The sequence below is a fragment of the Dendropsophus ebraccatus genome, chromosome 2 (assembly GCF_027789765.1).
Source record: "Dendropsophus ebraccatus isolate aDenEbr1 chromosome 2, aDenEbr1.pat, whole genome shotgun sequence".
NCBI lineage: Eukaryota > Metazoa > Chordata > Amphibia > Anura > Hylidae > Dendropsophus > Dendropsophus ebraccatus.
The window spans coordinates 217,189,399-217,206,720 of NC_091455.1; the positions used below are offsets into that span (position 1 = coordinate 217,189,399).

General features: G+C 45.3%; 1 protein-coding gene across 1 annotated transcript in view; it reads right to left on the reverse strand.

Annotated features, from left to right (window-relative positions):
• CUBN (cubilin) overlaps nucleotides 1-17,322 on the reverse strand; it is a 304,407-nt gene that overhangs the window by 186,483 nt on the left and 100,602 nt on the right. Inside the window, exons 19-22 of the mRNA XM_069959738.1 lie at nucleotides 16,786-16,964; nucleotides 15,457-15,622; nucleotides 10,265-10,490; nucleotides 9,429-9,559 (exon numbers count right to left, since the gene is read on the reverse strand). Of these exons, the coding sequence (XP_069815839.1) occupies nucleotides 9,429-9,559; nucleotides 10,265-10,490; nucleotides 15,457-15,622; nucleotides 16,786-16,964 (702 nt within the window). The remainder of the gene's footprint in view (nucleotides 1-9,428; nucleotides 9,560-10,264; nucleotides 10,491-15,456; nucleotides 15,623-16,785; nucleotides 16,965-17,322) is intronic.

Consider the following 17,322-nt stretch of genomic DNA (forward strand, 5'->3'; position numbering starts at 1 on the left):
TACCGTGCGTGTACACCTATCATATACCGTGCGTGTACACCTATCATATACCGTGCGTGTACACCTATCATATACCGTGCGTGTACACCTATCATATACCGTGCGTGTACACCTATCATATACCGTGCGTGTACACCTATCATATACCGTGCGTGTACACCTATCATATACCGTGCGTGTACACCTATCATATACCGTGCGTGTACACCTATCATATACCGGGCGTGTACACCTATCATATACCGTGCATGTACACCTATCATATACCGTGCATGTACACCTATCATATCCCGTGCATGTACACCTATCATATACCGTGCATGTACACCTATCATATCCAGTGCGTGTACACCTATCATATCCCGTGCATGTACACCTATCATATACCGTGCGTGTACACCTATCATATCCCGTGCATGTACACCTATCATATACCGTGCGTGTACACCTATCATATACCGTGCGTGTACACCTATCATATCCCGTGCATGTACACCTATCATATACCGTGCATGTACACCTATCATATACCGTGCATGTACACCTATCATATACCGTGCGTGTACACCTATCATATACCGGGCGTGTACACCTATCATATACCGTGCATGTGCACCTATCATATACCGTGCATGTACACCTATCATATACTGTGCGTGTACACCTATCATATACCGTGCGTGTACACCTATCATATACCGTGCATGTACACCTATCATATACCGTGCATGTACACCTATCATATACTGTGCATGTGCACCTATCATATACCGTGCGTGTACACCTATCATATACTGTGCATGTACACCTATCATATACCGGGCGTGTACACCTATCATATACCGTGCGTGTACACCTATCATATACCGTGCATGTACACCTATCATATACCGTGCGTGTACACCTATCATATACCGTGCATGTACACCTATCATATACCGTGCATGTACACCTATCATATACCGTGCGTGTACACCTATCATATACCGTGCATGTACACCTATCATATACCGTGCGTGTACACCTATCATATACCGTGCATGTGCACCTATCATATACCGTGCGTGTACACCTATCATATACCGTGCATGTACACCTATCATATACCGTGCATGTACACCTATCATATACCGTGCGTGTACACCTATCATATCCCGGGCGTGTACACCTATCATATACCGGGCGTGTACACCTATCATATACCGGGCGTGTACACCTATAATATATAACGTGCATGTACACCTATCATATCCCGTGCGTGTACACCTATCATATACCGTGCATGTACACCTATCATATACCGTGCATGTACACCTATCATATACCGTGCATGTACACCTATCATATACCGTGCGTGTACACCTATCATATACCGTGCGTGTACACCTATCATATACCGTGCGTGTACACCTATCATATAATGTGCGTGTACACCTATGATATACCGTGCGTGTACACCTATCATATACCGTGCGTGTACACCTATCATATCCCGTGCGTGTACACCTATCATATACTGTGCATGTACATCTATCATATACCGTGCATGTACACCTATCATATACTGTGCATGTACACCTATCATATACCGGGCGTGTACACCTATCATATACTGTGCATGTACACCTATCATATACCGTGCATGTACACCTATCATATACCGTGCATGTACACCTATCATATACCGTGCGTGTACACCTATCATATACCGTGCGTGTACACCTATCATATACCGTGCGTGTACACCTATCATATACCGTGCATGTACACCTATCATATACCGTGCATGTACACCTATCATATACCGGGCGTGTACACCTATCATATACCGTGCATGTACACCTATCATATACCGTGCATGTACACCTATCATATACCGTGCATGTACACCTATCATATACCGTGCATGTACACCTATCATATACCGTGCGTGTACACCTATCATATACCGTGCATGTACACCTATCATATACCGTGCGTGTACACCTATCATATACCGTGCGTGTACACCTATCATATACCGTGCGTGTACACCTATCATATACCGTGCGTGTACACCTATCATATACCGTGCGTGTACACCTATCATATACCGTGCGTGTACACCTATCATATCCCGTGCGTGTACACCTATCATATACCGTGCATGTACACCTATCATATACCGTGCGTGTACACCTATCATATACCGTGCGTGTACACTTATCATATACTGTGCATGTACACCTATCATATACCGTGCGTGTACACCTATCATATACCGTGCGTGTACACCTATCATATACCGTGCATGTACACCTATCATATACCGTGCGTGTACACCTATCATATACTGTGCATGTACACCTATCATATACCGTGCGTGTACACCTATCATATACCGTGCGTGTACACCTATCATATACCGTGCGTGTACACCTATCATATACCGTGCATGTACACCTATCATATACCGTGCGTGTACACCTATCATATACCGTGCATGTACACCTATCATATACCGTGCATGTACACCTATCATATACCGTGCGTGTACACCTATCATATACCGTGCATGTACACCTATCATATACCGTGCACATGGTAGGAATGTCGTCTGTCATGGAAACCAGGCACCAAACATAGAAATTTGCTCAGATTTTCCTACTACAGAACTTTTTCCAGTCTTAGTGAAATGTAAAACACATCGCTGTTTCTTTGAGACTGGGCAGGATTGCAAAGAAAGTAATAGTATCCGTATTCCCTGCATAAGCGGATGACCGCAGGGAAGGGGAGCGCTCATTCCCGGCAGCCAGTGGCTGAGGTTGGCGCACACTCCCGGCACGAATCCAGCACAAATCCGGCACAAAGGCCTTTACAGGGATTGTAATGTAAAAGCCAAATGAAAACAACCGCATCAGCAGCCACAATATCATCTGCCATCTCATCCACTTGTTTACCCACTTCCAGCGCTACCGCTTCTTCTTACTAACCCGCTGCTTGTTGTTTGTTCCAAACTCTGTAGAATCAGGAGGGCGGGAATGGCGTTGTGCTGCCAGATCCCCCCACAGCTCCAGGGGGTGAAGGTTACAATGTGCCCACTGTCTGCAGCCGCCACCGATAGAAATATATATATATATATATATATATATATATATATATTGTATATTTATATAGGATTCTACTCGGACTATTATCCAAAGCTCAGGGGGGTGAGGACTACAGTGTGCCCACCGGAATAGAAGGATCATATTACCCACAGCTCCCAGGGGTGAAGGTTACAATGTGCCCCCTATCTACGCCTTTCTGAGGCAGCCGTCACTGATAGGATTATATATACAGTGGTCCCTGAACATACAATATTAATTGGTTCCAGGACAACTATTGTATGCTGAGACCAAAACTCTATGCAGCACAGGACATGTAGTATCACACTGTACTCAGTACTACTAGACAGCCAACCAGTGCAGGCATATCACTAATACTGGGGATTTATCAGTTAAATGGCCATTTTTATTGGTTGATCATCTAGTTATTCAGATCCTGACTGTCTGTAGCATTGTATGTTGTATGTTGAGTCTGGTCTCAAGTTATGATGGTCCAGAAAGGACCACTGTATGTTGAAAAAATTATATCTTGAGAGGATTCTACTCGGACTATTAGCCACAGCTCCGGGGGGTGAAGACCACAATGTGCCCACCGCGATAGAAGGATTATATTATCCACTGCTCTGGGGGTGAATGCTACAATGTCCCCACCAGGATAGAAGAATTATATTACCCACAGCTCCGCAGGGTGAATGCCTCAATGTCCCCACCAGGATAGAAGGATTATATTACCGACAGCACTCCGGGGTGAAAGCCCCAATGTCCCCACCAGGATAGAAGAATTATATTACCCACAGCTCCGCAGAGTGAATGCTACAATGTCCCCACCAGGATAGAAGGATTATATTACCGACAGCTCTGCAGAGTGAAGGCTACAATGTCCATACTGGGATAGAAGGGTTATATTATTCACAGCTCCAGGGAGTGAAGACTATAATGTGCCCACTAGGATAAAAGGATTATATTACCCACAGCTCCGCGGGGTGAGGGCTACAATGTCCCCACCGGGATAGAAGGATTATATTATCCACAGCTCTGGGGGTGAAGACCACAATGTGCCCACCAGGATAGAAGGATTATATTATCCACAGCTCCGGGGGGTGAAGACTACAATGTGCATGCCGAGATAGAAGGATTATATTATCCACAGCTCCGGGGGGTGAAGACTACAATGTGCATGCCGAGATAGAAGGATTATATTATCCACAGCTCCAGGGGGTGAAGACTACAATGTGCATGCCAGGATAGAAGGATTATATTATCCACAGCTCCGGGGGGTGAAGACTACAATGTGCATGTCAGGATAGAAGTATTATATTATCCACAGCTCCAGGAGTGAAGGCCACAATGTGCCCACCGGGATAGAAGGATTATATCACCCACAGCTCCGGGGACGAAGACTACAATGTGCATGCCAAGATAGAAGGATTATATTATCCACAGCTCTGGGGGTGAAGACCACAATGTGCCCACCAGGATAGAAGGATTATATTATCCACAGCTCCGGGGGGTGAAGACTACAATGTGCATGCCAGGATAGAAGGCTTATATTATCCACAGCTCTGGGGGTGAAGACTACAATGTGCATGCCGGGATAGAAGGCTTATATTATCCACAGCTCCGGGGGTGAAGACTACAATGTGCATGCCAGGATAGAAGGCTTATATTATCCACAGCTCCAGGGGTGAAGACTACAATGTGCATGCCGGGATAGAAGGCTTATATTATCCACAGCTCCAGGGGGTGAAGACTACAATGTGCATGCCGGGATAGAAGGCTTATATTATCCACAGCTCCGGGGGTGAAGAGTGTATTGTGCATACCCGGATAGAAGGCTTATATTATCCACAGCTCCGGGGGTGAAGACTACAATGTGCATGCCGAGATAGAAGAATTATATTATCCACAGCTCCAGGGGGTGAAGACTACAATGTGCATGCTGGGATAGAAGGATTATATTATCCACAGCTCTGGGGGTGAAGACTACAATGTGCATGCCGGGATAGAAGGATTATATTATCCACAGCTCCGGGGGTGAAGACTACAATGTGCATGCCGGGATAGAAGGATTATATTATCCACAGCTCCAGGGGTGAAAACTACAATGTGCATGCTGGGATTGAAGGATTATATTATCCACAGCTCCAGGGGGTGAAGACTACAATGTGCATGCCAGGATAGAAGGCTTATATTATCCACAGCTCCAGGGGTGAAGACTACAATGTGCATGCCGGGATAGAAGGCTTATATTATCCACAGCTCCAGGGGGTGAAGACTACAATGTGCATGCCGGGATAGAAGGCTTATATTATCCACAGCTCCGGGGGTGAAGAGTGTATTGTGCATACCCGGATAGAAGGCTTATATTATCCACAGCTCCGGGGGTGAAGACTACAATGTGCATGCCGAGATAGAAGAATTATATTATCCACAGCTCCAGGGGGTGAAGACTACAATGTGCATGCTGGGATAGAAGGATTATATTATCCACAGCTCTGGGGGTGAAGACTACAATGTGCATGCCGGGATAGAAGGATTATATTATCCACAGCTCCGGGGGTGAAGACTACAATGTGCATGCCGGGATAGAAGGATTATATTATCCACAGCTCCAGGGGTGAAAACTACAATGTGCATGCTGGGATTGAAGGATTATATTATCCACAGCTCCAGGGGGTGAAGACTACAATGTGCATGCTGGGATTGAAGGATTATATTATCCACAGCTAGTATCTCTACATAAATATGTGACGGGGGTCTCCTCAGTAGCTGGTACATATAATGCATAGAGAATATACACTGAATATAAGCAGGAGAGAATTGTTGGTAGATTGTATTCATGTCAGTTGGATCTAATGTTAAAGGGTTAGTTCTACCCCCAAAAAATTTTGTTCCAGAGATTTGTAATTTACTTCTAAAAAGATTATAAAAACTTGAAAGGATAAAAATCTGCAGTCTTCCAGTACTTATCAGCTGCTGTATGTCCTGCAGGAAGTGGTGTATTTTCTTCAGTCTGACACAGTGCTCTCTGCTGCCACCTTTGTCCATGTCAGGAACTGTCCAGAGCAGCAGCAAATCCCCGTAGAAAACCTCTCCTGCTCTGGCCAGTTCCTGACATGGACAGAGGTGGCAGCAGAGAGCACTGTGTCAGACTGGAAGGAATACACCACTTCCTGCAAGACATACAGCAGCTGATAAGTATGGGAAGACTGGAGATTTTTTAATAGAAGTAAATTACAAATCTCTGGCACCAATTGATTTGAAAGAAAAATAAATTGGAGGAACTACCCCTTTAATGAAGGCAGCTTCAAAAAACAAGGAATAATAAGTAGAGGTGGTGGTGGTCCTGGACAGTCACCCCCATTACTCCTCACTATAATCCAGTGCGAGGGTCCCTGCACACATCTGTATTATACTCCCTCACCTCTAATCATGCCTGAATGCCGGGCTTGTATACAATATGCTATAGTATACAATGGGAATCTGTAATTGAACTTTGTGTGCCCCTGTTTAATAAGGTGCAATAGCAGCAAGGTCCTGTGTATTAGTGTATGGTGCGGGGGGCACTGTCTGGGCGACCACCATTACACATGCTACACACACTCGCTCCGGACCCCCTTCATCCTGGGGACAGGAGGAATGAGGAGAAAACAAGAGAATCAATGTCAAAGAATGTAAGATTGAGGGGAAACATGCAGTCAGGGGGGTCTCCCAGTATAAGTGTCTGATCACCGGGGGTCCCCACTGGTCAGGGGTCCTGGATGCCCATTGGTTGGAGTCAGACACTCAGCTATCTCCATAGTGTTCACTGTGACGCTTCTCTAAGGGGGCCCGATGTCTCATAGCTGGTGAGGGTGCGAGTGGTGGAGCCCCAGTGATCAGACACTGATCCCCAGGACAGCTGATCACTTTCTATCCAGAGAAATCCCCTTTAAGGTTAAACAACAGATATTAGGCCCCAAACCCCTTTTTCAACTTCATAACATTTCTTCTCATAGATGGATGAATTGTATCAGGAAGTATAACCACCCGGGGTACCTAGGGTATATATAGGGTACATAGGGTATATATATAGGGTATATATAGGGTACATACAGGGTAGATATAGGGTACATAGGGTATATATATAGGGTACATACAGGGTAGATATAGGGTATATATAGGATACATAGGGTATATATAGGGTATATATAGGGTACATACAGGGTAGATATAGGGTACATAGGGTATATATATAGGGTACATACAGGGTAGATATAGGGTACATAGGGTATATATAGGGTACATACAGGGTAGATGTAGATATAAGGTACACAGGGTGGGTATATATATATATATATATATATATATATATATATATATATATATAGGGTATATACAGGGCACATAGGGTATATATAGGGTATATATAGGGTACATAGGGTATATATATATATATAGTCCCAAACAAATACCTACACTTGTATGATACACATTTCTTCATACCCTATTAGTGACAGGGATATGATACATAGGGTAGATATAGGGTACATAGGGTATATATAGGGTACATACAGGGTAGATATAGGGTACATAGGGTATATATATAGGGTACATACAGGGTAGATATAAGGTACACAGGGTATATATATAGGGTACATACAGGGTACATAGGGTATATATATATAGGGTACATACAGGGTAGATAAGAGGTACACAGGGTATATATATATATATATATATATATATATATATATATATATATATATATATATATACATATGGATATGGTACATAGGGTATATACAGGGGCGGTCTTGCCATTTCTGGGGCCCCAAGCAAAGTTATGACTGGGCCCCCCCCTCGATATGCGCTCCACAACAATAGACCGCTGTGTGCTGCCCCCAGTAGTATATACCCCTTGTGCGCTGCCACCAGTAGTATATACCCCTTGTGCGCTGCCGCCAGTAGTATATACCCCTTGTGTGCGTTCCCCAGTAGTATATAGACCCCTGTGTGTTCCTCCAGTTATGTATATGGACCCCCTGTGTGCTGCCCCTGTTGTATATGGACCCCCTTTGTGCTGCCCCAGTTGTATATAGACCCCCTGTGTGCTGCCCCAGTTGTATATAGACCCCCTGTGTGCTGCCCCCAGTCGTATAGACCCCCCGTGTGCTGCCCCCAGTCGTATATACCCCCTGTGTGCTCCCCCACTAGTATATAGATCCCCTGTGTGCTCCCCACTTGTATATAGCCCCCCTGTGTGCTCCTTCACTTGGATATAGACCTCCTGTGTGCTCCCCTACTTGGATATAGACCCCTGTGTGCTCCTCCAGTAGTATATAAACCCCCTGTGTGCTCTCCCAGTAATATATAGACCCCTTGTGTGCTTCCTCCAGTAGTATATAGACCCCTTGTGTGCTTCCTCCAGTAGTATACAGACCCCTGTGTGCTGCCCCCAGCAGTATAAAGACCCCCTGTGTGCCTCACCAGTAGTATATAGACCCCTGTATGTTCCCCCAGTAGTATACAGACCCCCTGTGTGCCCCACCAGTAGTATATAGACTCCCTGTGTGCCCCACCAGTTGTATATAGACCCCCTGTGTGCTCCCCCAGTAGTATATAGACCCCCTTTGTGCTCCCCCAGTAGTATATAGCCCCCCTGTGTGCTCCCCCAGTAGTATATAGCCCCCCTGTGTGCTCCTCCAGTAGTATATAGACCCCCTTTGTGCTCCCCCAGTAGTATATAGCCCTCCTTTGTGCTCCCCCACTTGGATATAGACCTCCTGTGTGCTCCCCCAGTTGTATATAGACCCCATTCTGCTGCCCCAAGTAGTATATAGACCCCGTGTGCTGCCCCCAGTAGTATATAGACCCCTCTGTGAAGCCCCAGTAGTCTATAGCCCCCCTGTGTACTCCCCCAGTTATATATAGCCCCCTGTGTGCTCCCCCTGTTATATTACCCCCCTGTGTGCTCCCCCCATTTATATAGACCCCCCACAAGGACAAAGCGGCCACTTTTGACCGCAGGGAAAACACTTTTTGCGGCCACAAGAGTGACTGACAGGAAGGGAGACAAAGGCTCCCGCCCTGTCAGTGCTGCTTGTAACTATGAGCGCTCATTACGAGTGCTCATAGTTACAGTTCAGATCGCAGCAGCGAGCGGGGCAGCGGCCCTGTCCAGCGGTCTTGAGCACAAGAGCGGGGCGTGGGGGCCCCCCATGGATGTTGGGGGCCCCAAGCGATTGCTTGGGGTGCTTGATGCCAAAGACCGCTACTGGGTATATACAGGGCACATAGGGTATATATAGGGTACATTGGGTACATACAGGGTAGATATATACCTGTGAGATCAGCACTCACCTGTAGATGCATTGATGGACATGTAGCTGGCGGAGAATCCTTCTGCCCCGGTGAGTGAGTCGGTGACTAGGAGTAAGGCCATGGAGCTGTCACTGCTGGTTATGGCTGGAGGGATGGACCTTCCGCAGTACCTGCACAACACCATGGACACCTCTATCACTTTATGTATCACATTCACTATAACATTTGCTCCAGTGTAAGTGATGGTCGTTTTTATAACACAATATAGAAAGTGCCAGAAGGATTATTTCTTATGATCCAACTGCCTGATCCTTCTACGAGTCAGGAGGTCACCGCACGCGGAAGATGGTTGGCTGATCCCGCTGGGGTGTACGGCCATAAATAACCCAGTGTGTACGGCCATAAATAACCCAGTGTGTACGGCCATAAATAACCCAGTGTGTATGGTCAGGGCAAGCGTCCACTAACCAGCTGCACTAGTAAGGTCTGGCTTCCTTTTTTCTATTGGCCCCATAGTCGCTTCATGGTATATCTCCCAGGTACGGATGCCCCTAAAGACGCTACTCATGGTCTATCTCCATGGTACAGAAACCCCCCCCAAGGCCACTACTCATGGTCTATCTCCATGGTTTGGACCCCCTGAGGCCACTAATAATGGTCTATCTCCATGGTTTGGACCTCCTGAGGCCACTAATAATGGTCTATCTCCATGGTTTGGACCCCCTGAGGCCACTAATAATGGTCTATCTCCATGGTTTGGACCCCCTGAGGCCACTAATAATGGTCTATCTCCATGGTTTGGACCTCCTGAGGCCACTAATAATGGTCTATCTCCATGGTTTTGCCCCCTGTGTGGCACTGGTGTAGAGGATTACCTTGCAGTCTTGCTTCCGGTGGCCTCTGTTGCGTTATCGTATATATCCAGATAATCGTACTGACATGAATGGGAATGCTCAAGATTGAATGCAGAAAAGGTTAGGCGGATGAGATGTCCAGGCTGGACAGAGATAACCCACATGCAACTTACACCATGTGGATATACATTGGGGTATCCAGGGCTAGTAATGGTGCCCTCCGGGGTGGTCAGTGTCCTACCACAACCTGCAAAAGACGACAAGAGTCATCCTAAGGAGAAAATACATATCCTGTTTTATAGTACAAATAATGGTGGTAATATTGTGGGGTCTCTTCAGCAAATCATTGTCATCCACCACTGCCATCCATCATCGTCATGCATCACTGTCATCCATCATTGTCATCCACCACTGTCATCCATCATTGTCATGCATCACTGTCATCCATCATTGTCATCCACCACTGTCATCCATCAACGTCACCCATCACCATCACCCACCACCGTCATCCATCACTGTCACCCACCACGTCACCCATCACCGTCACCCACTAACATCACCCATCACCATCACCCACCACCGTCATCCATCACCATCACCCACCACCGTCATCCATCACCGTCACCCACTAACATCATCCATCACAGTCACCAATCACCGTCACCCATCACCGTCACCCACCACCCTCATCCACCACCCTCATCCATCACCGTCTGGTCTCTTCATCAGATGCTTTCTGATGAAGAGACCAGTCCGGTCTAGAAACGCGTAATGCTGAACCTTTTATACATGTTTTTATTATTTTAATAAAGTAGTTTTTTTACATCATCTGTTGGGAGTAGCTGCGCCTTTTCATCCTGCTGGAATTTGGAGAGGAGGTCTGCATCCATCACCGTCATCCATCATACACCACTGTCATCCATCATTGTCATCCATCACTGTCATCCATCATTGTCATCCATCACAGTCATCCATCATTGTCATCCATCACAGTCATCCATCATTGTCATCCATCATTGTCATCCATCATTGTCATCCATCATTGTCCTCCATCACAGTCATCCATCACAGTCATCCATCATTGTCATCCATCACTGTCATCCATCATTGTCATCCATCATTGTCATCCATCACAGTCATCTATCATTGCATCCATCACAGTCATCCATCACAGTCATCCATCACTGTCATCCATCATTGTCATCCATCACTGTCATCCATCATTGTCATCCATCACTGTCATCCATCATTGTCATCCATCACAATCATCCATCACAGTCATCCATCATTGTCATCCATCACTGTCATCCTTCATTGTCATCCATCACTGTCATCCATCATTGTCATACACCACCGTCACACATAACTCCAGACCAGGAGCAAACATAGAAGAGAAGAGATTCTGATAACACAAATGTCGTCTGGGCCACAGATCTCGTGAAACTCCAGATCTACATTTATACAATCCCTTTTACTGTCTGGTTTCTATTTGAAGTTGTGTCCCTTTAATTATTCAATGACGAGACTGAAGGAAGAGAACAGAGGTTTAGTGTATGGAGATCCCCCCCCCCCCTCCCCAGACCGTATACCAATCACTAGAGATACAGGAGACCCAGCCTGACCCCATATAACACTGCAATGTATACAGCCGGGACATTACTGATCCTGAGTTACAGCCTATATCACTGAGTGACCTTATCCTGTGGGTTATTTCTATATTAACTAGAAGATAGTGTTGATCGCTGTTCCCATCCTTAAATCTCCCTGTCGCACCGAGTGACCGCCATACATCCATGTATACAGTGACCGCCATACATACATGTATACAGTTACCGCCATACATCCATGTATACAGTTACCGCCATACATCCATGTATACAGTGACTGCCATACATACATGTATACAGTGACCACCATACATACATACATGTATACAGTGACCGCCATACATCCATGTATACAGTGACCGCCATACATCCATGTATACAGTGACTGCCATACATACATGTATACAGTGACCGCCATACATACATGTATACAGTGACCGCCATACATACATACATGTATACAGTGACCGCCATACATCCATGTATACAGTGACCGCCATACATCCATGTATACAGTGACTGCCATACATACATGTATACAGTGACCGCCATACATACATGTATACAGTGACCGCCATACATACAGGTATACAGTGACCGCCATACATACATGTACACAGTAACCGCCATACATCCATGTATACAGTGACCGCCATACATACATGTATACAGTGACCGCCAATACAGTGACCGCCATACATACATGTATACCGTGACCGCCATACAGCCATGTATACAGTGACCGCCATACATACATGTATACAGTTACCGCCATACATCCATGTATACAGTGACCGCCATACATACATGTACACAGTGACCGCTATACATACATGTATACAGTTACCGCCATACAGCCATGTATACAGTGACCACCATACATACATGTATACCGTGACCGCCATACAGCCATGTATACAGTGACCGCCATACATACATGTATACAGTGACCGCCATACATACACGTATACAGTGACCGCCATACATACATGTATACAGTTACCGCCATACATACACGTATACAGTGACCGCCATACATACATGCATACAGTGACCGCCATACAGCCATGTATACAGTAATCGCCATACATACATGTATACAGTTACCGCAATACAGCCATGTATACATAGACCGCCATACATACATGTATACAGTGACCGCCATACATACATGTATACAGTGACCGCCATACATCCATATATACCGTGACCGCCATACATCCATGTATACAGTGACCGCCATACATACATGTATACACTGACCGCCATACATCCATGTATACAGTGACCACCATACATACATGTATACAGTGACCGCCATACATACATGTATACAGTGACCGCCATACATCCATGTATACTGTGACCGCCATACATCCATGCATACAGTGACCGCCATACATACATGTATAGTTACCGCCATACAGCCATGTATACAGTGACCGCCATAAATCCATGTATACAGTGACTGCCATACATACATGTATACAGTGACCGCCATACATACATGTATACAGTGACCGCCATACATACATGTATACAGTGACCGCCATACATACATGTACACAGTGACCGCCATACATACATACATACAGTGACCGCCATACATCCATGTATACCGTGACCGCCATACAGCCATCTATACAGTGACCGCCATACATCCATGTATACCGTGACCGCCATACATCCATGTATACAGTGACCGCCATACAGCCATGTATACAGTAATCGCCATACATACATGTATACAGTTACCGCAATACAGCCATGTATACAGTAATCGCCATACATACATGTATACAGTGACCGCCATACATCCATGTATACAGTGACCGCCATACATACATGTATACAGTGACCACCATACATCCATATATACCGTGTCCGCCATACATCCATGTATACAGTTACTGCCATACAGCCATGTATACAGTGACCGCCATACATCCATGTATACAGTTACTGCCATACAGCCATGTATACAGTGACCGCCATACATCCATGTATACAGTTACCGCCATACATCCATGTATACAGTGACCGCCATACATACATGTATACAGTTACCGCCATACATACATGTATACAGTGACCGCCATACATACATGTATACAGTGACCGCCATACATACAGGTATACAGTGACCGCCATACATCCATGTATACAGTGACCGCCATACATCCATGTATACAGTGACCGCCATACATACATGTATACAGTGACCGCCATACATCCATGTATACAGTGACCGCCATACATACATGTATACAGTGACCACCATACATCCATATATACCGTGTCCGCCATACATCCATGTATACAGTGACCGCCATACATCCATGTATACAGTTACTGCCATACAGCCATGTATACAGTGACCGCCATACATCCATGTATACAGTTACCGCCATACATCCATGTATACAGTGACCGCCATACATACATGTATACAGTTACCGCCATACATACATGTATACAGTGACCGCCATACATACATGTATACAGTGACCGCCATACATCCATGTATACAGTGACCGCCATACATCCATGTATACAGTGACCGCCATACATACATGTATACAGTGACCGCCATACATACATGTATACAGTGACCGCCATACAGCCATGTATACAGTGACCACCATACATACATGTATACCGTGACCGCCATACATACATGTATACAGTGACCGCCATACAGCCATGTATACAGTGACCGCCATACATCCATGTATACAGTGACCGCCATACATACATGTATACAGTGACCGCCATACATCCATGTATACCGTGACCGCCATACATCCATGTATACAGTGACCGCCATACAGCCATGTATACAGTGACCGCCATACATCCATGTATACAGTTACCGCCATACATACATGTATACAGTGATCGCCATACATACATGTATACAGTGACCGCCATACATCCATGTATACAGTGACCGCCATACATCCATGTATACAGTGACCGCCATACATACATGTATACAGTGACCGCCATACATACATGTATACAGTGACCGCCATACAGCCATGTATACAGTGACCACCATACATACATGTATACAGTGACCGCCATACATCCATGTATACAGTGACCGCCATACATACATGTATACAGTGACCGCCATACATCCATATATACCGTGACCGCCATACATCCATGTATACAGTTACCGCCATACAGCCATGTATACAGTGACCACCATCCATACATACATGTATACAGTGACCGCCATACATCCATGTATACAGTGACCGCCATACATACATGTATACAGTGACCGCCATACATACAGGTATACAGTGACCGCCATACAGCCATGTATACAGTGACCGCCATACATACATGTATACAGTAACCGCCATACATCCATGTATACAGTTACCGCCATACATCCATGTATACAGTGACCGCCATACATACATGTATACAGTGACTGCCATACATACATATATACAGTGACCGCCATACAGCCATCTATACAGTGACCGCCATACATCCATGTATACCGTGACAGCCATACATCCATGTATACAGTGACCGCCATGCACACACATATACAGAGTCCAGTATATAGATATGGATATCCGGTACCTTCTCTCACTGATCGGTATGTAGCCGAGAAGCCATGGTTGGTGCTGGAGCCGTCAGTAAGGAACTGGAGGTGGAGGCTCCTGAGAGAGGAGTATATAACCAGGGGGGTCTCCCAGCCGCAGTATTTCCCTATGAGAGGAGACTCCGAGGAGGCGCCATCTCTGACCTGTCAATCAATTATATAACATCATATTATATTATAGAAACCTCGCCCACTGGTAAGGCAGGGTTCACACTATGGGGGACATGTATCATCCGGCGTACAGATGATTTTCGGCGGAAAGTGCCGATTTGCGCATTATTTTATTTGCAAATGGCCGATTTGCGAATAAAATATTCGCAAATCGGCACTTTCCGCCGAGTACGCCGGGGGGCGGGGAGGGGGTGTGAAGGGGCCAAAAGATACGCAGAAAACCTACTCCAGTCGTCAGCTGGCGTAGGTTTTTAGCGGTGCGCACCAGAGCGCACGGGATTTATGCAGAGGCAGACTTAATAAATGTCCCCCTATGTTTCTGCAGTCTGTTTAACCTAGACATATGCTGTTGACCACAATTTTGTGTATGTTAAAGGGTTACTTCTATATTAAACTCTCCAGCCTTCCAGTACTTATCAGCTGCTGTATGTCCTGCAGGAAGTGGTGTATTCTCTCCAGTCTGACACAGTGCTCTCTGCTGCCACCTCTGTCCATGTCAGGAACTGTCCAGAGCAGGAGAGGTTTTCTATGGGGATTTGCTGCTGCTCTGGACAGTTCCTGACATGGACAGAGGTGGCAGCAGAGAGCACTGTGTCAGACTGGAGAGAATACACCACTTCCTGCAGGACATACAGCAGCTGATAAGTACTGGAAGGCTGGAGATTTTTAAACAGAAGTAAATTACAAAACTATATAACTTTCTGGTAACAGTTGATTTGAAAGAAAAAAGGTCCCCACTGGAGTGCCCCTTTAAGAGTGACCATTTACAAATGTGTAGGTTACACTGATAAGGTCAGTGTGAGCCCGGCCTAATACCGGTTGTAGGTTTCTTTGTATGTAAGTGCCCTTTCAGATACTCCGGTAATAATGTGGCCCCCCCGTAGAGAGCGGCTATGAAGAGCGTCTGAGAGAGGAGGAGGGATGGAGACCATGGGATATAAGCTGAAGCACTGCTATTCCTTATAGTGACTCTGGACTAGGAGAAACCACAGGGGGTCATTCAGGATATGGCCGCATTACAGCTCAGCCTGACACTGACCCTCGGCCGTCATTCAGTGAATGTAGGGGGGGGGGGGAATCTGCTGTGGATATGCGCAAACCACCAGCCGCCAGAAAGGGAAATTCACTTTCCTCACCTCAATGTAATTGTTGCCACATACTGAGCCGCTCGAGATCTTCAATGAGTCAAACTTCAGCATGACCACCTGTCCTTCTGGCTGAGAGATAATCCACGTACACGAACGCTCCCGATAGTTTGGATTGGGGTAGTGAGGGGTACGGATGACTCCGGCTCCGGACAGGGGACCGCCACAGGCTGGGAGGGATCAGAACAGAACAGGCCTGACCTTGTGTGGAGGCTTCTAATATATATATATATATATATATATATATATATATATATATATATATAGCAGTATAATATATCATATAATAGCAGTATAATATATCATATAATAGCAGTATAATATATCATATAATAGCAGTATAATATATCATATAATAGCAGTATAATATATAGTATAATAGCAGTATAACATATATCATATAATAGCAGTATAACATATATCATATAATAGCAGTATAACATATATCATATAATAGCAGTATAATATATAGTATAATAGCAGTATAATATATCATATAATAGCAGTATAATATACAACACATAATAT